At 36.6% G+C, this 27,814-nt stretch overlaps 1 protein-coding gene across 1 annotated transcript in view; it reads left to right on the forward strand.

The window, feature by feature from the left end:
• The window catches only part of SPATA17 (spermatogenesis associated 17), a 293,216-nt gene that overhangs the window by 113,838 nt on the left and 151,564 nt on the right, over positions 1-27,814 (forward strand). The window contains exon 6 of the mRNA XM_002717401.5: positions 24,242-24,365. Within this exon, the coding sequence (XP_002717447.2) occupies positions 24,242-24,365 (124 nt within the window). The remainder of the gene's footprint in view (positions 1-24,241; positions 24,366-27,814) is intronic.

A 27,814-nucleotide genomic window follows, 5' to 3' on the forward strand; every position in this document is an offset into this window, starting at 1 on the left:
ATTACAATGGCTTCCCCCCCAATAACGTCCATCCCACCCGCAACCCTCCCCTTTCCCACTCCCTCTCCCCTTCCATTCACATCAAAATTCATTTTCGATTCTCTTTATATACAGAAGATCAGTTTAGCATACATTAAGTAAAGATTTCAACAGTTTGCTCCCACACAGAAACATAAAGTGAAAAATACTGTTTGAGTACTAGTTATAGCATTAAATCACAATGTACAGCACACTAAGGCCAAAGATCCTACATGAGGAGCAAGTGCACAGTGACTCCTATTGTTGACTTAACAAATTGACACTCTTGTTTATGTTATCACTAATCACCATGGCTCTTGTCATGAGCTGCCAAGGCTATGGAAGCCCCCTGAGTTCACCGACTCTAATCATATTTAAACAAGGCCATGGTCCAAGTGGAAGTTCTCTCCTCCCTTCAGAGAAAGGTACCTCCTTCTTTGATGACCTGTTCTTTCCACTGGGATCTCACTTTGGAGATCTTTCATTTAGTTTTTTTTTTTTTTTTTTTTTTTTTCCCCAGAGTGTCTTGGCTTTCCATGCCTGAAATACTCTCATGGGCTTTTCAGCCAGATCCACATGCCTTAAGGGCTGATTCTGAGGCCAGAGTGCTGTTTAGGACATTTGCCATTCTATGGGTCTGCTGTGTATCTCACTTCCCATGTGGGATCATTCTCTCCCTTTTTGATTCTATCAGCTAGTATTTGAAGACACTATTCTTGTTTATGTGATCCCTTTGGTTCTTAGTCCTATCATTATGATAAATTGTGAACAGAAATTGATCACTGGGACTAGTGAGATGGCATTGGTACATGCCACCTTGATGGGATTGAATTGGAATCCCCTGGTATGTTTCTAACTCTACCGTTTGAGGTAAGTCAGCTTGAGCATGTCCCGAATTGCACATCTCTTCCCTCTCTTATTCCCACTCTTATATTTAACAGTGATCACTTTTCAGTTAAGTTTCAGCACTTTAGAATAATTGTGTATTGATTACAGTATTCAACCAAAGGTATTAAGTAGAACAAACAAAAAAAAATACTAAGAGGGATATCATATTAAGTTGCTCATCAACAGTCAGGGTGAGGGCTGATCAAGTCACCGTTTCTCATAGTGTTCATTTCACTTTAACAGGTTTCCTTTTTGGTGCTCAGTTAGTTGTCACCTGTCAGGGAGAACAAGTGGTATTTGTCCCTTTGGCATTGGCTTATTTCACTCAGCATATTCTGTTGATTTTTGCACCTAAATTCCTTGTATCTTTTTCTAGTTTTGGAATTTAGATAATGCTGGCCTCATAAAAGGAGTTTGGGAGGATTCTAATCCTTTAAGTTGTTTTGAATAGCTTGGGAAGAATCGAAATTATTTGTTCCTTAAATGTCTGGTACAATTCAGCAGTGAAGCCATGCACTCCTGGGCTTTTCTTTGTTGGGAGAGTCTTTATCACTGATTAAATTTCTTTCTTGGCTATTGATCTACTTAGGTTTTCTGTGTCTTCATGACTCAATTTTGGTAGATTGTATGTGTCCAGAAGTCTATCCATTTCTTGCAGATTTTCTAATTTGTTGGTATATAGCTGTTGTAGTAATTCTTCATGATGGTTTTATCTGTGATATCTGTTAAAACATCTCATTTTCCATCTTGATTTATTAATTTTGGTCTTTTCTCTTTTTCTGTTTAGTTGGACCAGTGGTGTATCAATTTGTTTACTTTTTTAGAAACCCAGTGGTTCTTTTCATTGATCTTCTTTTTTAAAGGTTTTATCTGTTTATTTGAGTGTTAGAGTTACAGACAGAGAAGGAAAGAGAGAGAGAAAAGTCTTCCATTTGCAGGTTCACTCTCCAAATGGCTATAATGGCCAGAGCTGTACCAATCTAAAGCCAGGGGCCAGGGGCTTCCTCCAGTACTCTCAAGCAGGTGCAGAGGCCCAAGCACTTTGACCATCTTCTACTACAAGCAGAGAGCTGAGTTAGAAGAGGAAGAGCTGAGACATTAACCACTGCCCATATGGGAGGCTGGTGATGCAGGTTGAAGCTCAGCCCACCATGCCATAGTGCTCACCCCTTTATTGACTTTTTATATTTTTGGTTTCAATTTTGTTTATTTCTCTCTAATTTTAATTATTTCTTTCATCCTACTAATTTTGGGTTTGGCTTTTTGTTTGTTTTTCTAGGTCTGAGATGCTTTGTTAGATCATTTATTTGATGCCTCTCCAATTTCTTGATGTAAGCATTAATTGCTATAAACATTCATCTTAACATTGCATTAGCTGCATCTCCTAAATTTTGATATGTTGTATTGTCATCATTTTTTGTTTCTAGGAATTTTTTTATTTCCCATTTGACTTCATCTATGACCCACTATTTATTCAAGAACACATTGTTCAGTCTCCATATGTTTATATATTTCTAGAGATTCTTAAGTTGTTAATTCCAATTTCATTCCATTGTTGTCTGAAAAGATACATGCTATGATTCCAATTTATTTTTTAGTTTGTTGAGACTTACTTTATGTCTTAACATGTGGTCTATCATAACAAAGTTCCATGCAGTATGCAAAGAACATGTATCCTGGAGTTGTGTAATGCAATGTTTTATAGATATCAATTAGGTTCATTTGGTCCATAGCGTAGATTAGCTCTGTTGTTTTTTATTGATTCTTTGTCTAGTTGATGTGTTCATTGATGAAGGTGGGGTTTTGAAGTCTCCCATTATTATTATATTGGAGTTTATGTCTCCCTTTAAATATGTTAACATTTATTTTGAATAGCCAGGCTCCATGGCATTGGGTGCATAAACATTTATTATAGTCACATTTTCCTGTTGAATTCATCCATTAATAGCTACATCATGTACTTCTTTGTCTCTAATAATAGTTTTTGTGTTGAAGTCTATTTTTGTTTGATATTAGGATGGCTACACTTCTCATTTTTACTTTCAGTTACCATGGGCTATGTTTTCCATCTTTTTACTTTTGTTGTGTGCATCTTTGTTGGTGACATGTGTTTCTTGTAGGCAGCAAATAAATGGGTCTTGTTTTTTAGTCCATTCAGCCAGCCTGTATTTTTTAATTGGAGTATTTAGGCCATTTACATTCAATTTCATTATTGACAAATAATGATGTAGTCCTGCCATTTTTCCATAAATATTTCTTTTGTTTGCTTTGGATTTCCTTTGTACTTTACTAGGAGGTTTCCTGCCTTCACATTCTTTCATAATGATAGCCATCATGTTCTGTTTCTGTGTGTAGCAAATCTAAGTATCATTTCTAAAGCTGGATGAGTGGTGAAAAATTCTTTCAATTTCTGTTTGTTTTTGAAGGTCTTTATTTCACCTTCATTAATAAATGAGAGCTTTCCTGGGAACAGTATTTTAGTTTAATATTTTTTTCTTTTGGGACTTGTACTGTGTCTCTCCATTCTCTCTTAGCCTATATGGTTTCTGATGAGAAAGCAGCTGTTTGTCTAATTGGGGATGCTCTGAAGATAAACTAGCATTTCACTTATGCACATTTTAGAATCTTTCCTTCATGTTTTACTGTTGAAATTTTGACTACAATGTGTGGTGGTGAAGATCTTTTATGACTATGCCTATTAAGAGTACGATATGCTTCCATCCTTTCAAACTTTTGTTCTGTGTATTTGTTGTGTATGCTTGGGTGTCCCTATTTTTCTTCAAATTAAGGAATATTTCTTCTATTTTTCCCTGAATAGGCCATCTAATCCATCCTCTCATTCCATGTTTAACCATCTTGGATTCTGTCCATTTAATTTTATTTACTTTTTTCATTGTTCCTTTGTTATGCTTTTTGACTATTTATATATCTTTCCTTTATAATCTCTCCCTTCTCTTGAGAGGTAGCAGTGAAGAAAATGGTGAAAGAAAAATACTCCAGTCTCTTCTTATCTTTCTTTGTCCTGTTTTTTACCATTATTATTTTGTAATGATTTCTATCCAAAAATAATTGGAATTGATGTTTTTTGCATTCATGTAGAACTGATTAAGATTGGTGAGGAAAAAGCTGGTCAATAAATAGTTTCTCAAAACTTGTTACATGTTTTCTGAAGTTACGTGGAGCATTCTGCTTTAAACTACATGGACACCAATCAATGGTCATGTAACTATCACTTTATGACTGTGGTGAAATGAACTTTTAGATGTCCCTGGTCTTTGTTGAGTGGATTGCATACAAAGCAGTAATCATTTTTTCTTCAGAACAAAATTAACACATTTTAACTGAGAGTATGAAGTGTTTAAGTAAATATAAGAAAAATAAAGATTATGAAACACTCTTCACATGAAATGGAAACTCTACCTCAACTTTGCAGTCTAAACATAAATTCAGTAGATTGATCCTCCTACTCCACAGCTGAATCACTGTGAGGATGTGCAATTTAATGAGTTATGTGTCTTGATCTCCTTTTATACAGGAAAGCCCCCAAGCTTTGAAACATGCTATGTCTCAAAGTCCCCATCTGTATAGGCATTTCATTTTTTGAGAATGGTCATCTTATTAATGAAACCTGCCCCTTACCAAACTCAGTGGAATGTTGTGATGATGAATTAATATGTATGAAATGAATGGGACCCCTGAAAATAATGTATCATGTAAATATATTTTACTATTCTTATGCACTTAGTTCAATATTACTCTCAATTACTTGACATTTTATGATATACATATCATATATAGTTATCACTCCTTTTATATAGCCTATCCAGAATAATAAAAAAGAATATAATTTCACACCAAATATGTACATATTATTGGAATGAATGTTATACAAAAAATTATTTTCTACTTTGTTCATTCAAAAGAGCCAGCAAAAAGTTGTATTTCATGAATAATCTTTGAATATAGTTCTATTGTTTTTTAAAATTATGCAAAGTAGGTAAATGAAATAATAGACCAATTAGACATTTCTATGATTGAAGTGAAGCCATGCTTTTGTAACTTTTTTAACATGGGCTATTGTTCTGCTCTTTACTTTTTTGATTATCACATTATCTAGTCTATAGAGTACAGATTTGCTAGCATTAGTTTTAGACAGTGTTATTTACTCATGTCCAGAAACCTTTCATCTAATGTAAAGTCCATTTCTGCCCTTTGCTATTGTTGGTGAAAGTCTGTGCTAAGTGAAATAAGCCAGTCCCTGGAAGGCAAATACAACAGCTTGCCATTTATTTGTGGAAGCTAGAAAGTTGAATCGAGGTCACTAGAAACTAGGAAGAGTATAGAACAGGGGGAATAGAGAGAGGCAGGATAATGGGTACCAAAGTACAGTGTGAATGGGGCAGTTCTAGTGTTTTATAGCATGGTAGAGTGACTACAGTCTACAGCAATTATTTACACATTTCAAAATAGCTTAAGGAGAAGAATTTGAAGATTTCAAATACATACAAATAATAATGTATGAATAAATTCCCCTGTGTTAGTCATTATAAATATAATATAATAATAAGTATAAATACATGAAGTTACAGAACTGAACCCCAAAGCAGTGTCTTGAATGCAACTGCTAGATACCACAAGGTACCATTAACCTAGCCATCCTCCCTTGGCATTACCACTGAATTGAGGGAGTAGTATAGCTGGCCCTATAGGATTTTAGTCATCAGATTATGAAGTCGTTTGATTCTGCAATGGATGACACACTCGTGGGCAGTATTGTCTCCAGGACTTCAGATTGGAGGGATTTAAAGTCTGGTCAGGGGAATTGTAGTTCTGGGACAGATGACAGCTGTCACCTACAAGGAGCCACCAAGCTGACTGAAGCCCACTTGGCTATCATAGCAGCAAAGCATGGTGTTCATGCTTCCTGGGCTGGACTGTTGGCTTTCCACTTGACCATGCCCTAAGATATATATTGTCTTGTTCCTTATCTCTACTTCTTTTGTGAGACAACCAGAGCACCAGAGCAGGAGTGTGTAAGCCTTGGTACCTGACACCAGAGGCCGTGGCTCCTTTGGGATTTCACCAGTCCAACTCTCCTTTCCTCATAGCCCTCTTATAAACACTGAAACATCCTCACTGAACAAACTGATAGTTTCTTGAGAGACCCAGAGGTCTACTACCTTCTCATCTGTCAACAGATTAAATATCTCTTTCCTTCACCTTAAAAACTCATTCTCATTATTTTGATTTGGCACTGGGGACAGGTACTGAGCTTGCCTGAACATTTTTAATACTGGATCCCACTTATAAGTATAACCTGATATGTCAATTAAAAATATAGTTTTAAAATATCTACCAGGCAGAGAATAAATTTCTTCTAAACAATTCAGCTTCCTTTTATTACCACTCTTCTCAATCCCTGATCTCACTATTTAGTGACAGCCTATTCATTTTCCATTCCCAGTTTCTTTGTTTTTTAAAAGGCTTATTTATTTATTTTAAAGGCAGAGTTACATAAAGAGAGGGAGAGGAAGAGAGTGAGGCAGATCTTCCATCTGCTGGTTCACTCCCCAAATAGTTACAAAGGACCAGGGCTAGGCCAGGCCAAAGCCAGGAACCTAGAACTCCTTTTGGGTCTCCTTCCCGGATGGCAGGGGCCCAGGTATTTGGATCACCTTCCACTGCTCTCTGAGGCACATTAGCAGAGAGCTGAATCCGAAGTAGAGCAGCCAGGACTCAAACCAGCCCACGTATGGGATGCTGGTGTACAAGGAGGCTGTTTGCACGACACTGGCCCACATTTCCAATTTCTACTTCCATAAAGACTTTTCTGATTCCTTTAATCAGAAGTGAACTGGGGCAGACATTGGGTCTAATGGTTAAGATGCCTGTGTCCCAGTATCTGATACCCATATGTTTAATAGCTGCCTCTGGCTCCAGCTAATGCAGACCCTAGGAGGCAACCGTGATGGCTCAGAGAGTTAGGGTTAGGTTTCTGCCATCGCATGGGAGAGGAGGATTGTATTCCATCTCTTGGCTTTGGCCTGGCTCAATCCCAGCTATTGTGGGCTTGGGGAGTGAGTGAGTGGATGGAATTGCCCACCCCCATTTCTCTCTCACCCTCTGCCTCTCAAATAAGCAAATAAATACTTCATGAACTTAAGCACTGTGTATGTATTTCTTTTAGACTTCTGTGTATAGTCTTATTAGCAGATTTATTTGCAAGCTCCTTAAAGTCAGAGACCAGACTTTATTTCTTTTTATTTTGACTTCTTTTAATATCTTAAATCTACTTGTGACTTCCTGCCTCATAATAACCAAATGAGCGTTAATTATCTATATATTAATCCTTAAAAGTAGGTTAGACATTTTGAAGAGAAACTTATCTATACTGCAACAAAACAAAGGAATTTCAAGCAAAATTGGTAACAAATTAGGTATAGAAGGATCATACCTCAACATAAGAAAGATTAAATGTGGCAAACCCAAAGCAAATATCATATTGAAAGGGGAAATCTGGAACTAGACAAGGATGTCCACTTTTATGGAAGTCATTCAGTATTTTTACATTTTGAAGTACTGCCCTAGTGAAATTTGCAACATTGGTCAAACAGATCCAGGGAATAGGTGACTAGGTGGCAAAACAAGACAGATAACATTAATGGTATAAATGGTTTGACTGACTTGAAGTGAGTATTTTGTTTCTGGTGAAAACATTTTGGGTATCTTAATGACTTCTACATAATCTATTTAAAGTTTTATAAGTCACAAGATGGTTCTGGATGTCAAATACCCAGTAAAAGCATATAACTTCCTTTTTATAGTTGGTATTTTTAAATTGTTATAGATTTAGCTTGCTTCTTTAAAATTGTCTACTTATTTTATGAAATTAATATGAATATATTGAAAGCCTATAGTTGTTAGAAGATAAATACATTCAATAAATATACCTAAAATACTTTTATTGCATAAATACCCTAGCAGAAACGGGTGCTGCTCATCTATTTTTATTCTGAAGGCATTTTGTAGCAGAAGCACACACTGACTGTTTACCATCAGATTTTTTCAATCTATTTCCTTAAAATTTTTTAAAATGACATAGATGATGGCATTGTTTCTATTTGAAAATCTACATAGTATTAGTAGCAATTATCCCTGAAATTTTGGACATTTGTACTTTTAATGTAATTTTTAATATAGGAATATATAATAATTATATATATTTCTTTCTCTACCAAAGTTACAATTTCTATGAAATTTTTGTAATGTACATATCCTGTCATTTTTTTTTGACAGGCAGAGTTAGACAGTGAGAGAGAGAGACAGAGAGAAAGGCCTTCCTTTTTCCGTTGGTTCATCCCACAATGGCCGCTGCGGCCAGCGCACCGCGCCAATTGGAAGCCAGGAGCCAGGTATTTATCCTGGTCTCCCATGTGGGTGCAGGGCCCAAGCACTTGGGCCATCCTCCACTGCACCCCCGGGCCACAGCAGAGAGCTGGCCTGGAAGAGGGGCAACCAGGACAGAATCCAGTGCCCTAACCAGGACTAGAATCCGGTGTACTGGCGCCACAGGCAGAGGATTAGCCTATTGAGCCGTGGCACCGGCCATATATCCTGTCATTTTTAAGTAATATGGTGATGCATACATTAAGATTAACTGAAACATAATTTCATCTCTTCATAATACCATTCCAGTGAATATAATTGAGTAACTGTAATCCTTTAAAAGATCTGACAGGGACCTGTATTGTGGTGAAGCAATCCGCTGTGAAGCAGATTAAGCTACCACCTGCACCACTAACATTTGATGCAAGCACTGGTTCAACTCCCAGCTGCTTCACCTGTGATGCAACTCTCTGCTAATGTACCTAAGAAAGCAGCAAAAGGTGTTCCAAGTGCTTGGGCCCCTGCCACTAATGTGGGAGACATGGATAGAGTTCTAGGATTCTAGCTTCAGCCCAGCCTATCCCATACCATTGCAGTCATTTGAGGAGTGAATCCGCAGATGGAATATCTGTGTTTGTGTGTGTGTGTGTGTTTCTGTAACTCAGCCTTTCAAATAAATAAAAAAGAAAAAGAAGCAAAAACCTCACAGTTTTTAGAGCTATGGGGGTACTGCCTCTTAAACTTTAATAGGTGGAGATTGCCTCAGAGTAATCTGATTGAGCAGGTCTGAGGTGGTGGCTGAGAATGTGTTTAGAATGCACATTTCAAAACTAAATCATAATGAGAACATATATTTAGAATGTTCCCAGTTAAGGATGATGCCGCTTGCCCAGGGACCACACTTTGCGAACTGTCCTAGACTTGGTTCCACTTCCCACGTGGGGAATCTCTCAGTGCAGCTCTGTAGTGGAACTATCAGAAATGATCAAATGTAAAAGTCAGCTGAGAAACAGTTTAAAAGGATGTGAGCATTGAATTAATATCAAGTATCAGGCCAAGCGCTTTTGGAGGGGCATGTTAATGAATAAACCTTAATCTTGACCTTCAGGGTCTGTCAGTCAGTTTGGCCTGCTAGAACAGAACACCACAAACTGGGTGGCTTAAACACTAGAGATTTGTTTCTCACCATTTTGGAGACTGGGACATCTAAGATCATCATGCTATTAGATGCAGTGTTTGGTAAGGTCTCTTCTTTATTTGCAGACCAAGCCATATATTCTCATTGCATCCTCACATGGTGGAGAGGGTCTGTCTCTTGTGTTTCTTTATATAAGAGCATTAATCTCATTCAGTCCGAGCTCTACCGTTATGACTTCATTATTTCCTAAAGGCCCCCTTCCATATACTGACATTGAGGATTTGGGTTTCAACATATGAATTTGGGGTGATGTGAATATTTAGTTCACGGCAGAATTTTAGCTCTTAGAATGAGTGTAGGAGATGAATTTGTGCATGCATACAACTATAATTTATTGAAAAATATAATGGACATAAAAAAGAGAAATAAAGATTGTAGGAGTGCAACTAAAGCTAAAGATTTAGTATTGTTGTGAGTCTTTACGGAACCTTCTTATTGGAAAGGGTGGAGATTTGGGAGTTTTTGTTGTGGACTACAAAGAAGAGAAAACAAACATGAGCAGAAATTCTATTTTAGTACTATATTTTGAAATGAGTAAGAAAAACAAAGTGTAGCTAAATATATATCTCCCTTCTGAATGACAGTATTCACCTTTGTTAATAATTTTTGTGACTTTGAATAAAATACTTAATGAGTCTACAGAACAAATATTAAAGCATGCCTATAGTATATTATGAGTTGGATATTTTTCATTTAAAATATGATTTGTTTTTGGAAATAATTTTGAGCAGTTTTGTTTCTCCTCAAAAATAGCTTATAAAAGTATATTGTTTTTTCTCTTTGGCTCAGACATTGGAAAAAAATCAAGGAGCTGGCATAGTGGCATATTATGTAAAGCCGCCACCTGTGATGCCGGCATCACATATGAGCACCAGCTTCTCATATGGATGCCGGTTCAAGACCATGCTGCTCCACTTTTTTTATTTGCATACATTTCATAAATAGAACTATACAGTGTGCCTGCCCTCCCACCCACACTCCCACCTCCTTCTTTTCCCTCTCCTGTTCCCAGTCTTGGTTTTTACAAAGATCTATTTTCATTTAACTTTATACACAGAAAATTAAATCTATTCTAGGCAAAGAGTTCAGCACTTTATATGAGTGAGAAAAAGAAAAAGAGAGAAATAAGAATATTAAAACACAAAACAAAGCATAAAAAACATAAAAAATAACCAAGCACAAAAACTGTTCCTCAACAGTCCAGAGAAGGGCTCTCAAAGTCATTGGATCTTGATGGTAATTTTGCTTTTTTTTTTTTTGGATACTTAATTATCTTTCAAGAGAAACCTAAGAATGATACATCTTTTGTGAGCAGTTAGAAATAAGTATAATTTGTGTGACATAAGAATATCCTCCACTTACTACACTAAAATGAAGTAATTCTTTTAGAACAAGTTTTATATTAAGTCTCTTGATATAGCTCTTTGACAACAGAGGTCCTGCATGGGAAATTAGCACACAGTGACTCCTATTGTTTATTTAACAATTAACACTCTTATGTATGGCATCAGTGATAACCCTAGGCTCTAGAGGAGAACTGTGAAGGCTATGGAAGCAGTTTGGATCGACAAACTACTTCAGTATTTCGATGAAGCTATAGGCAAAGTGGAATCTCCCTTCAGAGGAAAGTATATCCTTCTTTGGTGGCCACTTCTTCCCACTGGGATCTTGCCCACAGAGGTCTTACATGTAGAATATTTTTTGCTACGGTGTCTTGGCTTTCCATGCCTGAAATTCTCCCCTGGGTTTTTCATCCAAGATAGAATGCCTTAAGGATTGATTCTGAGATCAGAGTGCTACTTAAGGGGATTGTCATATATGAGTCTGCTGTATGGACTGGACAGCTTCCCATGTTGGAGCATTTGCTCCTTTTTAATTCTGTCTATTATTATTAGAACTCATGGAAGAGTTTGGCAAAGCAGCAGGATATAAAATCAGTGCACAAAAATCAATAGCCTTTGTATACACAGGCAATGCCACGGCTGAGAAAGAATTTCTAAGATCAATCCCATTCACAATAGCCACAAAAACAATCAAATAACTTGGAATAAACTTAACCAAGGATGTTAAATATCTCTACAATGAGAATTACAAAATCTTAAAGAAAGAAATAGAAGAGGATACAAACAAATGGAAAAATCTTCCATGCTCATGGATTGGAAGAGTCAACATCATCAAAATGTCCATTCTCCCAAAAGCAATTTATAGATTCAATGCGATACCAATCAAAATACCAAGGACATTCTTCTCAGATCTGAAAAAAAATGATGTTGAAATTCATATAGAGACACAGGAAACCTCAAATAGCTAAGGCAATCTTGTATACAAAAACAAAGCTGGAGGCATCACAATACCAGATGTCAGAACATACTACAGGGCAGTTGTAATCAAAACAGCATGGTACTGGTACAGAAACAGATGGATAGACCAATGGAATAGAATAGAAACACCAGAATTCAATCCAAACATCTACAGCCAACTTATATTTGATCAAGGATCTAAAACCAATTCCTGGAGCAAGGACAGTCTATTCAATAAATCGTGCTGGGAAAACTGGATTCCATGTGCAGAAGCATGAAGCAAGAACCCTACCTTATACTTTACACAAAAATCCACTCAATATGGATTAAATCTATGACCCAACACCATCAAACTATTAGAAAACATTGGAGAAAACTGGCAAGATATTGGCACTGGCAAAGACTTCTTGGAAAAGACCCCAGAAGCACAGGCAGTCAAAGCCAAAATTAACATTTGGGATTGCATCAAATTGAGCAGTTTCTGTACTGCAAAAGAAGCAGTCAGGAAAGTGAAGAGGCAACCAACAGAATGGAAAAAAATATTTGCAAACTATGCAACAGATAAAGGGTTAATAACCAGAATCTACAAAGAGATCAAGAAACTCCACAACAACAAAACCAACAATCCACTTAAGAGATGGGTCAAGGTCCTCAATAGACATTTTTCAAAAGAGGAAAGCCAAATGGCCAACATACACATGAAAAAATGTTCAGGATCACTAGCAATCAGGGAAATGCAAATCAAAACAAAATGAGGATTCACCTCACCCCAGTTAGAATGGCTCACATACAGAAATCTACCAACAAGAGATGCTGGCGAGGATGTGGGGAAAAAGGGACACTAACCCACTGTTGGTAGGAATGCAGACTGGTTAAGCCACTATGGAAGTCAGTCTGGAGATTCCTCAGAAATCTGAATATAACCCTACCATACAACCCAGCCATCCTACTCCTTGGAATTTACCCAAAGGAAATTAAATTGGCAAACAAACAAGCTGTCTGCACATTAATGTTTATTTCAGCTCAATTCACAATAGCTAAGACCTGGAACAACCTAAATGCCCGACAACAGTAGACTGGATAAAGAAATTATGGGATATGTACTCTTTAGAATACTATACCGCAGTAAGAAACAATGAAATCCAGTCATTTGCAACAAAATGGAAGAATCTGGAAAACATCATGCTGAGTGAAATAAACCAGCCCCAAAGGGACAAATATCATATGTTCTCCCTGATCGGTGACAACTAACCGAGAACCAAAAGGAAACCTGTTGAAGTGAAAGGGACACTATGAGAAATGATGACTTGGTCAGCCCTTGCCCTGACTATTCTCAACTTAATACTTTATCCCTTTTAGTATTTTTTGTTCTACTTAATACTATTGGTTGAACTCTTTAATTAACACACAAATATTCTTAGGTGTTTAAATTTAACTGAAAAGTGATCCCTGTTAAATATAAGAGTGGGAATAAGAGAGGGAAGAGATGTACAATTTGGGACATGCTCAATCTGACTTGCCCCAAATGGCAGAGTTAGAAACGTGCCAGGGGATTCCAATTCAATCTCATCAAGGTGGCATGTACCAATGCTGTCTCACTAGTCCAAGTGATCAATTTCTGTTCACAATTTATCATAATGATAGGACTAAGAGTCGAAGGGATCACATAAACAAGACCAGTGTCTGCGAATACTAACTGATAGAATAAAAAAAAGGGAGAGAACGATCCAACATAGGAAGCGGGATACACAGCAGACTCATACAATGGCAGATGTCCTAAACTGCACTCTGGCATCAGAATCAGCCCTTAAGGCATTCATATCCGGCTGAAGAATCCATGAGAGTATTTTAGGCATGGAAAGCCAAGACACTCTGGCAAAAACAAAAAAAAAACAAAAAAAAAACAAAAAAAAAAAAAACAAAAAACAACAACAACAACAACAACAAACAAAAAAAAACCAAAAAAATGTAAATGAATGATCTCTGTGAGTGAGATCCCAGTGGAAAGAATGGGCCATCAAAGAAGGAGGTACCTTTCTCTGAAGGGAGGAGAGAACTTCCACTTTGACTATGAACTTATCTAAATAAGTTCGGAGTTGGTGAACTCAAAAGGCTTCCATAGCCTTGGCAACTCATGACAAGAGCCTAGGGTAATTACTGACGCTATAAATAAGAGTGTCAATTGTTAAGTCAACAACAGGAGTCACTGTGCATTTACTCCCTGTGTAGGATCTCTGTCCTTAATGTGTTGTACAATGTGAATTAATGCTATAACTAGTACTGAAACAGTATTTTTCACTTTGTGTTTCTATGTCGGTGCAAACTATTGAAATCTTTACTTAATATATACAAAATTGATCTTTGTATATAAAGAATATTGAAAATTAATATGGATGTGAATCGAATGGGAGAGGGAGCAGGAGATGGGAGGGTTGCGGGTGGGATGGATGTTATTGGAGAGAAAAAGCCACTGTAATCCAAAAGGTGTAGTTTGGAAATTTTTATTTATTAAATAAAAGTTAAAAAAGAAGTAAAGAGTTCAGCATATAGTATGAAGAAGAGAAAAAATAAATTAAAAATGAAAAATAAAAATAAAAAACTTTCCTCCACAGTCAGGACAAGGTCTGTTTAATTCATTGCTTCTCAAAGTGTCATTTTCACTTCTACAACTTTCATTTTCGATACTCTATTAGTTATCAAAGATCAAGGAGAACATATTGTATTTTTCCCCTTGGACTGGCTTATTTCACTAAGTTTGAAGTTTTCAGATTGATCCATTTTGTTGCAAATGACCGGATTTCATTTTTTTACTACTGTGTAGTATTCCATAGAGTGCATATCCCTTAATTGCATTATCTAGTCTTCCATAAATGGGCATTTAGGTTGATTCCATGTCTTAGCTATTGTGCATTGAGCTGCAATAAACATTAAGATGCAGATATCACTTTTTTTACTTTCATTTACCTTGGGTAAATTCCCAGGAGTGGGATATCTGGGTCATATTTTAGATCTATATTCAGATTTTTGAGATATCTCAATACTGCCTTCCATAGTGGCTTTACCAGTTTACATTCCCACCAACAGTGGATTAGGGCACCTTTTTCCTCACATCCTAGACAGCATTTGTTGTTGGTTGATTTCTGTATGAAAGCCATTCTATCCAGGGTGAGGTGAAACCTCATTGTGGTTTTGATTTGCATTTCCCTGATTGCTAGTGATATTGAACATATTTTCATGTGTCTTTTGGCCATTTGGATTTCCTCTTTTGAAAAATATTTAAGTCATTTGCCCATCTCTTAATTGGGTTGTTTATTTTGTTGTTGTGGAGTTCTTGATCTCTTTGTAGATTCTGGTTATTAATCCTTTATCTGTTGCATAGTTTGCAAATAATTTCTCCCATTCTATCAGTTGCTTCTTCACCTTCCTGTTTCTTTTGCATACAGAAGTTTCTCAATTTGAAGTAATCCCACTTGTTAATTTTGGCTTTGACTGCCTGTGCCTCTGAGTTTTTTCCAAGAAGTCTTTGCCAGTGCCAATGTCTTGCAGGGTTTCCTCAATGTTTCCAACTTTTATGGTTTCAGGTTATAGAATTAGATCTTTAGTCCATGTTGAGTGTGTGTGTGTGTGTGTGTGTGTGTGTGTAAGGTGTAAGGTAGGGGTCTTGCTTCATACTTCTGCATGTGAAAATCCAGTTTTCCCAGGACCATTTGTTGAATATACTGTCCTTGCTCCAGGGATTGGTTTTAGCTCCTTGAACAAATTAAGTTGAATTTAGATGTTTGGATTGATATCTCATGTTTCTATTCTGTTCTATTGGTCTATCCATCTATATTTGTACCATTACCAGGCTTTTTTGATTATAACTGCCTTATAGTATGTCTTGAAATCTGGTATCATGATGCCTCTGGCTTTCTTTTTGTTGTATAAGATTGCTTTAGCTATTCAGGTCTCCTTTGCCTTCATATGAATTTCAGCATCTTTTTTATATCTGAGAAGAATTTCTTTAATATTTTGGTTGGTATCATATTGAACCTATAAATTGCTTTCTGTAGAATGGGCATTTTGATGATATTGATTCTTCTAATCCATGAAAATGGAAGATTTTTCCAGTTTTGAATCTTGTTCTATTTCAGTCTTTAAGGTTTTCTAATTGTCATCGAGGAGATTTTTGGCATCCTTGGATAATTTATTCTCAGGTATTTGATTATTTTCGTAGCTATGTGAATGGGATTGATCTTAGAAGTTCTTTCTCAGCCATGGCATTGTCTGTGTATACACAGGTTGTTGATTTTTGTGTGTTGACTTTATATCCTGCTACTTTACTAAACTCTTTTATGAGTTTTTGTCTCTTAGTGGATTCTTTTGAATCCCCTGTATATAGCATCATGTCATCTGCAAAATAGTGATAGATTGCCTCCCTCCTTCCCAATTTGTATCCCTATGATTTCTTTTTCTTGCCTAATTGCTCTAGCTAAAACTTCCAGGCCTATATTAAGTAGCAATGGTGAGAATGGGCATCCCTGCTGGTACCGGATCTCAGTGGAAATGCTTTCAACTTGTCCCCATTCAGTGTGATGCTGGCCGTGGGTTTGTCATAAATTGCCTTAATTGTGTTAGAAATGTTCCTTCTATAGCCAATTTGCTTAGAGTTTTCATCATGGAAGGGTGCTGTATTTTGTCAAATGATTTCTCTGCAATTATTGATATAATCATATAGTTTTTATTCTTCAATTTGTTAATGTGATGCATCACATTGTTTTATTTATAAATTTTGAACCATCCCTGCATACCATGGACATATCCCACTTGGTCTGGGTGAATGATCTTTCTGAAGTGTTGTTGGATTCAATTGGCTAGAATTTTGTTGAGTATTTTTGCATCTATGCTCATCAGGGAAATTGATCTGTACTTCTCTTTCTCTGTTGCATCTTTTCTGGGTTTAGGAATTAAGGTGATGCTGGCTTCATAGAAAGAATTTGGGAGAATTCAGTTCCCTTCAAATGTTTTGAATAACTTGAAAAGAATTGGAGTTAATCTTTCTTTATATGTTTAGTAGAATTCAGCAGTGAAGCCATCCTGTCTTGTGCTTTTCTTGTTGGAAGGATCTTTATTACTGATTCAATTTCTGTCTTGGTTATGGGTCTGTTTAGGTTTTCTATGTCTTCATGGTTCAAGTTAGGTAGATTGTATATGTCCAAGAATCTATCTATTTCTTCTAGGTTTCCTGTGTTTTGGCATACAGCTCCTTGTAGTGATTTCTGATGATTCCATTTATTTCTGTAGTGTTTGTTGTTGCATTTCCTTTCTAATATCTAATTTTATTGATTTGTATTTCTCCTTTTTTTGGTTAGTTTGACTAATGGTTTGTCAATTTTTATATTTTTTCAAAAAAATCTCTTCATTTTGCTGATATTTTGTAATTTTTGTTTCAATTTTGTTGATTTCTTTTATAGTTTTAATTATTTCTTTTCTGCTACTATTTTGAGTTTGCTTTGCTGTTGTTTTTTTTAAATCCTTGAACTGTATAGATAGTTCATTTATCTGGTGACTTTCTAGTTTCTTGATGTAGGTACCTATTGCTATAAACTTTCCTCTTAACACTGCTTTTGCTGTATCCCACATATTTTGGTATGTTGTATTACTGTCTTCATTTGTTTCCTTGATTTTTTTTGTATTTCACTTTTCATTTCTTCTATAGCCCACTGTTCATTCAGAAACATGTTGTTCATTCTCCATGTGTTTCCATATGATGTAGAGATTCTTGAGTTGTCGATTTCCAGCTTCATTGCATTGTGGTCTGAGAATATGCATGGTATGATTTCCATTTTTTTAATTTTCTGAGACTCACTCTATTGCCTAACATGGTCAATCCTAGAGATAGTTCCATGCACTGGGGAAAAATGTAAACTCTGTGGCTGTGCAGTGGGTGGTCTGTAGGATCCGCTAGGTCTATTTGGTCTATCAATTAACTAGTGTTTCCTTGTTGGTTTTCTCTCTGGTTGATTGGTCCATTGCTGAAAGTGGGGTATTGATGTCCCCTGTTACTATAGTATTTGAGTTTCTATCTCCCTTTAAATCCCTTAAAAATTCTTTTAAATAGCCAGGTGCCTTGTAATTAGGTGCATATATATTTATAATAGGAACATCTTCCTATTGAATTGATCCTTTAATCAATAAATAGTATCCTTCTTTGTCTCTTTTAATAGTTCTTGTGTCTATTTTGTCTGATAATAAGATAGGCAAACCAGCTCTTTTTTGATTTCTGTTTGCTTGGATTATCTTTTTCCATCCTTTCACTTTCAGTCTGCAAGTATCATTGTTGCTGAGATGTGATTCTTGTAGGCAGTAAATTCTGAGCTTTTTTAAAATCTATTCAGCCAGTCTGTGTCTTTTAACTGGAGAGTTGAGGCTATTTACAGTCAGGGTAACTATTTACAATCAGAGACATTGCCTGGCCATTTTTCCTTTAGTATTCCTGTTTATTTTTATTTTAGATTTCCTTTGTACATATGCTAGGAGATTTTCTGCCTTCACCTTCTTTAGTAGTGATAACTATGTTTCTGTGTTTCTGTGTATAGCACATCCTTAAGCATCTTTTGTAAGGCTGGTTGCATGGTTACAATTTCTTTCAATTTCTATTTGTTATGGAAGGTCCTTATTTCACCTTCATTTATAAATGAGAGCTTTGCAGGGTGTAGTATTCAGTTTGATAATTTTTTTTCTCTTTTTTAAATTTTTAAAAAAATTTTATTTATTATTTATTTGAGAGGTAGAGTTACAGAGAGAGGGAGAGACAGAGAGAAAGGTTTTCCATCTGCTGTTCACTCCCTAAATGGTCACAAGGGCCAGAACTGAGCCTATCCGAAGCCAGGAGCCAAGAAGTTTCTCCAGGTCTCCCATGTGGGTGCGGGGGTCTAAGCACTTGGGCCATCCCCTCCTGTTTTCTCAGGCCATAGCAGAGAGCTGGTTTGGAAGAGGAACAGCCCAGACACGAATTGACGCCCATATGGGATGCCAGCGCCACAGGCAGAGGATTAACCTACTGTGCCACCGCTCCAGCCTTGACAGTTTTTTTCTCTTTAGATTTGGAACATATCTTGCCATTCTCTCCTAGCTTGTAGGGTTTCTGATGAGAAGTCTGCTGTGAGTCTAATAAGAGTTCCTCTGAAAGTAATTTGGCATTTCTCTCACGCACATTTTAGAATATTTATGTTTTTCTGTGTAGTTTTACTACAATGTGTCATTGTGAAGACCTTTTCTGGTCATGTCTATTGGTTGTTCTATGTGCTTCTTGTACTTAGATGTCCCTTTCTTTCTCCAAATTAAGGAAGTTTTCTGTTATTATTTTACTGAATAGGCCTTCTAATCCTTTCTCTCCTTCCATGCCTTCAGGGACTGCTAAGACCTGTATGTTGAGCTGTTGATGGTATCCTGCAGATCTCCAACAGTATTCTTGTATTTGGTCCAACTTTAAAATTTTCAGAGGTTTGTCATATAGTTTGTATCTTCTCTCTTCACCAACCCTATTGTTAAGACTTTCTACTGCATGTTTGATTTGATCTATTGAAATCTTAGTCATGATTTCTCTTTAAGATCTCAATTTCATGGAAAAAATTTCATTCATACCATGTATAGTTTTCTTTAGTTCGTGAGTTTGCTTCTGACCTTCTGAGTAATCTAATGATTAGTGTTTTGAATTCCATTTCTGATATTTCCTCAATCTCTTCATCTTCAGCTTCTAATATTGAAATGTTGTAGTGTTCCTTTAGGGGGCTCTTGTTTACTTCCTTATTATTTCTTGAATATTTTCCTTTATTCTTTGACGTTTATTTTGGTGGCTTTTATCTTTGGTCTGCATCTCTGTGGCTTAGTGAATTCACTTGCAGTGAGTGCCAAGTGGTGTGTGCTGGATGTGGCCAGCATGCTCTGTCCCAGGGTATGACCCCCATGGGCATGGTAGCTCTCCTCTGAGCTGATGGATGCCCCTGTGTTAGTTCCAGGTGTGCTCAGCAGTCATCCACTCTGCATGATGAACTGCTCATTTGATCTGCTGAGTGTTTCCCGTGAGCAAGGTTCCCTCTTTTAAGAGCTATTGTAAATAAATGAGGAGCTTGGAGAGTGTGGAGATGCTCTCTGTGGTTGCCCATATCTAGCCATACTCTGTCTCCTCTTATGCGGTCACTGTTTTCTCAGACTCAGCTCTCAGGGCTCTATGGGTTGTGGACTGTCAATGGGGCTAGGCCGCCCTCCTAGTGCGTCCTGTTCCCAGAGCCACTGTTTGTGTGTGGTCCTCCCAACCAGCTTCAGTGTCTGGGGGAAGGTTTTCCTCTGATTAGCTTTGTGATTCACAGTTGAGTAAAGTGCCCACCCACTGTAGCCCCCCACTCACTTCTCAATGGTGCTCTGTGGGTTGGAGAGTCCCACAGTTAGTGCTTCCTCTTCCTTCCCATTGCCAGGCAACTGGTCTGGTGCAGCTGGCATAGCAAGGGAAGGAATTCTGAATTTTTGTGGCCCTCGTTGATTGGGTGGGATGCGACCCCTATTATTTATTGTTGGGCATGCACTGGAAGTGGGGCAGCAGCTACCTGAGTATGTCCAAAAAAAAAAAAAAAAAAAAAAAAGTGGCAAGAATCCATGTGTCCTTCCCCAGCTGGTTGCAGTTCTCTGCTGTGGTGGGGCTGGGTGGCGCAGGGGAGACGCACAGTCTCCCTCTTTATTCCCACTTTTGTCTTAAGGGATTCACATGTAACTTTAAAAGCAGAATCTGTGGTGCTGTGGGCATGTGGAATCCCCTCTCACCTGGTTTGCCAGGGCAGATGTCTTCCTCCTAAGATCCAAGCTTCCATTGTTTTCTGCTGTTTATTTGCTCCCTCTGCGTGAGTCTGAAGCATTTCTATGGCTCTCACAGGATCTTCTGTCGGCTCTATCCTATGAGTGTGTTTACCCCTCTTTTTAAACATTAATTTCACCCTGCATCAGTTGGACCAGCTGTTGCTATTCTGCCATCTTGGATCCCCCCTGCTCCACATCTTATTCAGCTCACTGCTAATGCTCCTGGGAAAGCAGTGGAAGATGACTCAAGTGCTTAGGCCCCTGCACCCACGTAGGAGACCCGGAGAAAGCTCCTAGCTTCCAGCAGTTGCGGCCATTTGGAGAGTGGAAGAAAGATCTCTCTCTATCTCTCCATCTCTGTCTCTGTAACTGTCTTTCAAATAAATAAATAAATATTTAAGAAAAAATTTTAAAAATAGAAAAATGTCAAGAAATAATTTAAAAAGTCAGCACAATAAGAGAAATAAAATGTACAATGCAAGCAAACTCATTATTGCATGCTAAGAAGTAATCATTAGCTTTCATTCTTTGTAGTTCTATATAGTTCTTTATATAGTTGAAAAGGGATCATAAGCTAAAAGAAAGTATGCATGGGTAATTCAATAAAAAATAGTCTGCATAATATTTCTTTTTTTTTTTTTTTTGACAGGCAGGGTGGACAGTAAGAGAGAGAGAGAGAGACAGAGAGAAAGGTCTTCCTTTTGCCGTTGGCAGGAGCCAGGTACTTATCCTGGTCTCCCATGGGATGCAGGGCCCAAGCACTTGGGCCATCCTCCACTGCACTCCCTGGCCACAGCAGAGAGCTGGCCTGGAAGAGGGACAACTGGGACCGAATCCGGCGCCCTGACCGGGACTAGAACCTGGTGTGCCGGTCCACAAGGTGGAGGATTAGCCTATTGAGCTGCGGCACCGGCCTGCATAATATTTCTTATATCAGGATAGTGATTGCCACTTGCTCTGGAGTTAGAAATTCTGCATATTCAGGGATTCTATCCATTTCTGCCATTAACTGATATGCTATTTGAATAGGTTGTTTAATCTCTTTATGTGTTTCCATATTTGTAACTTAAGGTAATGAGTAAGAGCTATGCTATATATATTACAGGATTGTCTTTTTGAGGATAGAAATGATAAAACATTTCTTAATTTTTTAAAAAAATTAAAATCATTCAATTAAATTGTTTTAAAATATTCCAGGTTAAAAATAGATAATTTTTACAAATTTATAGGAAATCAGTTAGAATGGTTTCCATCCTTTAATTTTTAGTAGGATGATAATTATTATTGCATACTTCACTGCACACATTGAACTGTATCTTCATCTCTATTGATATAACAAAACCTCATATATAAAAGAGAAAATAATTTATCCAGTTCTTCTTCCTACTTTGTCATTTAACAAAGAATATTTGACATTAATATAGCTGTTATTCAATGTAACCTCATACTCTCTAGAATTATAGTAAATCAAGGACCTAAAAATCGATTTTTTCAGTAATTGTATGAATTTATTAAATGAACTACTTTTGTGTTTTGAGATTATGCCTCTTTAGTTTTCCTAGTCTGGTTTCTTGGATTTATTTTTTGGGTTTCTCAGTTCCTTTTGCATTTCCTCTGCATTTTGTTTATACACTGGAAGCTGACATTGTTTTCTCTGTTGCCCAGTTTTAGTTCTCCCTTACTTCCCCTCAAAACACACTGTATTATTTTACAGTCCTATATCCTGGGGATGAATTGTTTTTACAAATTAAATAACTTAAGATTTTTCTCTCTGTGGTCAAATTCTATGTACTTCTTTCTACTCTACCCATTTACAGATGTTTTCCATTTTATAGGGCCTAATGTAAGAGATCTTCATGTTCATTAAATCATTTATAGAGCATAACTTCTGTGTAGATGCATCTTTTATTTTTATCATTTTTAAAGAAAATTATTGTACTTACTTTTGAAGTAGTATAAAATTAGATAAATGTATCCTCAGTAATTATAGTGTCAGTTTACTGGTTATTTTAAATTATTTAAAGGTATATGAGCATTTACAGAATAAATATTTTTACATATATTTATAGTAAAGATTAAAATTAATAAAGTTTTCACTTTTTTATGTAACACATGGTTGTTATTTTTTCCTGGTAAAAATTCTCATCTATTTATATGTAACAGCCTTGAAATTTGTACCTTGAGGACAAAGAAAGGTCACCAATCCCTCTAACTCCTGGTTCTTTGTCAAAAATGGACACAGTTAATGAGGTTTGTTTGGTACAGAACAAATTCTCAGACACAGATAGAGATCCTTTCAATGAAAACAAATTTGTTTGGCTTTACCAGGTTACTTAGCGATTAATAATAGCCTTGAGATGCAGGTCGTAAAGGTCATTGTACCAGCTTGCCAACACAATCTAAACGTGCAGCCAGCCCAGCTCTGTGGGTGCAGAAGCCCCCAAAATACTATGCAGAAAGTAAAACAGGCTATTTTCTCACTCCTTTTTTCATATTAATAAGCAATTTTCAAGAGAAGGGTGGCAAAATGGGGGCCATGCCACTCCAAGTAATTCATTTATTTTGCAATTTAATCTTATGTTGAAAAAAATTGCTCTGCTGCAATAGCAAAGCATGGTGATTTTTAAACGTCAGTGAGTTTCATAAGTAACCTTGTATGAATTATTGTATTAGTAGCCTTTAACAGAAAATTGCAATGAAAATATTTCTAGACATTGAAGTAGAAATAGGAACCTTTTTATGTTTGTGCAACATTTCCCTCTTTTTTTCTTCACAACTTTGAGGAAAATGCTCAGATGATTTACTTAAAGTTGTACTTATAGAACTAGACACTAAGTTACATATCTGGTTTTTAAAAAGTATAAAATACAATTCCAAGACATTGTGGCATTTGTCCTTTGAGAAGTGAAATTTGTTCCTTGGAAAAAAAGATTTATTCTTTCATGTTTGATAATATATTTTTCTGTTTAGCAAATGTTTTTCACATAGTATATTTTACAGTTAATTTTTGGTTTAAATATCAGCCATAAATGATGAGAAGTTTGATTATCATAAGGGAATTTGCAAACTTGGAAAAGACATGAATTTGCCTAATTTATTGCTTTTATTGCAGTTATTTATATAATAGAGCAAATGTCAACTTTTAAAGTGTAGCATTTTCTGGTATCTTCTTGATGTTATTTGAGTTTTTAACTGATATAAACTTACAGCAAATTAAGCCTGATTATAAAACATGCATGCTTCTAAAATTAGCCCATTAATTAGTGTACAAAATAAATGATTAGAGATTTATAAATACACAACCAAATCATTATAAGAAATCAATAGTTCAGATGCTTTCTTGGGCTATGTAAAGATGTCCAAAATAGCTCATCTTCAACTAAAGAAATTGATAATGTAGTAAGTCACTTACTTGATATTTGATGTGAGTATTTACTCAGCTATTAATATTTGATTTAAAAAACGTAATCACTGAAATTGCAAAGACTGCAGATAAAAGTAATTATACCACTAATTTTGATAGAGGTATGATGGTTCCCCTCAAAAAATTTGATTATTATCTTTGAAAGAATTAAAATGATAATAGTATCTTAAATAATTACAGATGATTTTAATGCAGGGAGACACTGGAGGAGTTTGCAGAGATGCAAGAAAGAGAGGAGAAGAAGGCTAACCTCGAAAGGGAAGAGAAGAAAAGAGATTACCAAGCCCGAAAGATGCATTACCTCCTCAGCACAGCGCAGGTTGGTCTACCTGTCCCTGACAGCTCCCGTAAGCCACTTGGGCCCCTAGCCCGACAGAGATAAACTAGCAGGCTGAATGGGACATGACTTGTTGAAAAGATATCACAAAGACAGTACTTCGGGTTCAATTCTGTGCTTCTGTGTAGGTGCATGCAGGCACCATGACTCGCCCGTGACAGCAGCTTCCTAGAGGCAGCCGTTGTGATGCTGGCAGAAAGCTCCAAGTCAGCAGTGTGCTCTGCCACAGTGATAGCACAACACGGAGGGCACAACCTCGCTCTCAAAACTCATTCTGAGTGGCTTATTGTGTTGTTGGGAATTGATCAAGAACTAGCAAGTTATTAAGCAGAGGTGGCCCTCGCATTTTTCTTTTAATTGAGCTGGTGCTGAGATTAAAAATTCTTCTTCCACCCTTTCTAAATTTTGATGGAAGTTTCTGGTACAGCTTTTAAATTTGCTTCAGCAGTTTTATCCTCATATAGAAAAATAAAAGATGTGAATTTGGAATACGTAGAAATTGATTTTCCTAAACTTGCTAACATATCAATAACTCATTTTGTCATAATTGCTAAGAAACAATACATTACATGTGGAATAACTCACAAAGAAATAGTTTTTTTTATATAAATATGAGAATTGAGATATGTTTTTTACTTTAACTCTAGTCAGGAAACTAGCAATTACTGGATTTTTTTTTCATCATAGACCTTAAAATTCCAGTGTTAGAGTTCTAACCAGAGTCACATATTCAAATGTCTTCAGCGGTAGGTGTGAAGTCCTAGTGGTGAAGAGTGAGATGTAAGGCTGAATATTATTCTTAAAGGCATCCACATGTAACAACATATTAAGGACAGAGATATCACATACATTTGTACCTCTAGCCACTACTGGGGAGACTGAACACAAAACTTTTCAATAATGTTGAATATCTTTATATTTACTTGGATTTGCATAACTAAGTTATCTTCATTTAACAGGCAAGGAAAGATCAGAGCTATCATGTGACCAGTTTACTGATATCAAATTTTTAGGAATAGAACTAATATTCAAAATTAGGTCTTTTGACTCTGCTTAGGAATAATATAATTTTTAAATTAAAATCAACATTTTTGAACATTACATAATCCACAACAGTGTACAACTTTTAGTTGTGAGATTGGTAGGCTACATTTTTGTACAGAATTCCAAGTAAGAATTCATTTTAAGCAAAATGTTTTTTCTAACTTCAGTTATTAATTTATATTACACTAAGAGGGCTACTAATACCCTTTAAACCTTATAATCATTTCTAAGATACAGTTGTTATAATTTGAATATTTCTTATCAAAATTCAGATTGTGCTTATACTTATGATATCTAGCTTATAATAGAGAAAGCAACTTTGAAACTGGTGAAATTACATTATAGCATTTTTTGATCTGTTTTATACAAGGTTACTGATTATTTAATGGATTGATTTATAAAGTATGTAATAACTCAATTGTTTTATTAATAAAAATGATATAGTAAACATATATAGAGCTCTTACTCTGTGCTAGAGAGAATGATAAAAATTTTATATGCATTATTACTTTAGCCCTTTTGATTTCATCTCAGTTTTTAAATTAACTACGTGATATGACAAGTAATTTTGCAAATCTGGCTAGCAAACTTGACTTATAAACCTTAATGAATTTCAAAATACTACCATTGTGTGTCGGGTACATTTGTGTTAGCAAATATGTATTAGCTGCCAATGCTGTGTTCATTTTATCTCCTTGAATATACTATGCACATGCTGGTAATATTAATTTATATGAACTCTACTTTAGTGACCCTTTGTCTCCAGAATTCTCTGGCATCTAATAAAATTATTTTTGAGATACTGTGATACAGTGGGAAGAGCATGGGCATTGTCATCAGACATATCTGAGTGGGCATCCTGGCTCACCCACTTAGGGTAAGACATTAGGGAATAATCTTGAATTTTCTAAGCCTCTGTTTCATTATGCATATGTGATATAATGAAACCCACCTTTAAAGAAGAGTATAAGGATTAAATGTAAAAATTTGAAATTGTGCCAGACTCTTAATGGGCATTCCATAAATAATAACAATCATATTATTAGAATTTAACCTATCAAGGATAAACCAAAGTTTTTTACTTTGATTTTCTGCTATTAGTATTGCCAATCAGAAATAATTGTTTTCTCATTGTCTGTCTTTGCTTTCCTTTGGATATTAATGAAAATCAGTTAGAAATATTTATACTAATACTGCCCACTCCTATTTTATACCTGGCTTCACAGACTTTTGGGCATTACACATGAAATTATGTTTTCATATCACCTCCCTTAAAGAACATCATAAAAATATCATGGATTTTAATTTGGCTCTGGCGAGTTGGTGTACATTGTCATAATTGACCTTAGTATTTTATCACAGGGAGCTAAAGATGAAATAACAACCCTTACAGCCTGTGAAGACACTATCTCCAAAGCAAATTGTTTGTGTGTGTGTACATGTGTGTGTGTGTGTGATAAAAGAGTGGTATTATCTTAATGTCTCATCTGTTCATTTTTTTCAGAGCATTAGCTGTATTAACAGGATGGTTAGAAAGTTCATGGGGGCCGGTGCCATGGTGCAGTAGGTTAATCCTCTGCCTGCTGCACTGGCATCCCAGCTACTGCTCTTCCAATCCAGCTCTCTGCTGTGGCCTGGGAAAGCAGTAGAAGATGGCCCAAATGCTTGGGTCCCTGCACCTGCATGAGAGACCAGGAAAAAGCACCTGACTCTGGCTTCAGATCAGTACAGCTCCAGCCATTGCGGCCATTTGGGGAGTGAACCAATGGAAGGAAGACCTTTCTCTCTTTCTCTCCCTTTCACTGTCTGTAACTCTCTCTGTAAAATAAATAAAGAAAAAAAGAAAGCTCTTATATTTTATTCTTTGTAACCAGCTAGGTTTAATTTACTTAGCTTTAAATCAGTATATTTTCATCATGATATAAAAACAATTGAATTTTAAAACTAATACAACTCATGATTGTAAACTATCTCCACCTAAATGAAGGTGTGCAACACCAAGATTGAATAAATAAAGTGAATATGGCTGGCGCCGCGGCTCACTAGGCTAATCCTCCACCTTGCGGCGCCGGCACACAGGGCTCTAGTCCCAGTCGAGGCGTCGGATTCTGTCCTGGTTGCCCCTCTTCCAGGCCAGCTCTCTGCTGTGGCCAGGGAGTGCAGTGGAGGATGGCCCAGGTCCTTGGGCCCTGCACCCCATGGGAGACCAGGATAAGCACCTGGCTCCTGCCTTCACATCAGCGTGGTGCGCTGGCCACAGCGCACCGGCCGCGGAGGCCATTGGAGGGTGAACCAACGGCAAAGGAAGACCTTTCTCTCTGTCTCTCTCACTGTCCACTCTGCCTGTCAAAATAAATAAATAAATAAAGTGAATATGAAATTATTAT

This window comes from Oryctolagus cuniculus, chromosome 13 (genome assembly GCF_964237555.1).
Source record: "Oryctolagus cuniculus chromosome 13, mOryCun1.1, whole genome shotgun sequence".
In the NCBI taxonomy this organism is placed as follows: domain Eukaryota; kingdom Metazoa; phylum Chordata; class Mammalia; order Lagomorpha; family Leporidae; genus Oryctolagus; species Oryctolagus cuniculus.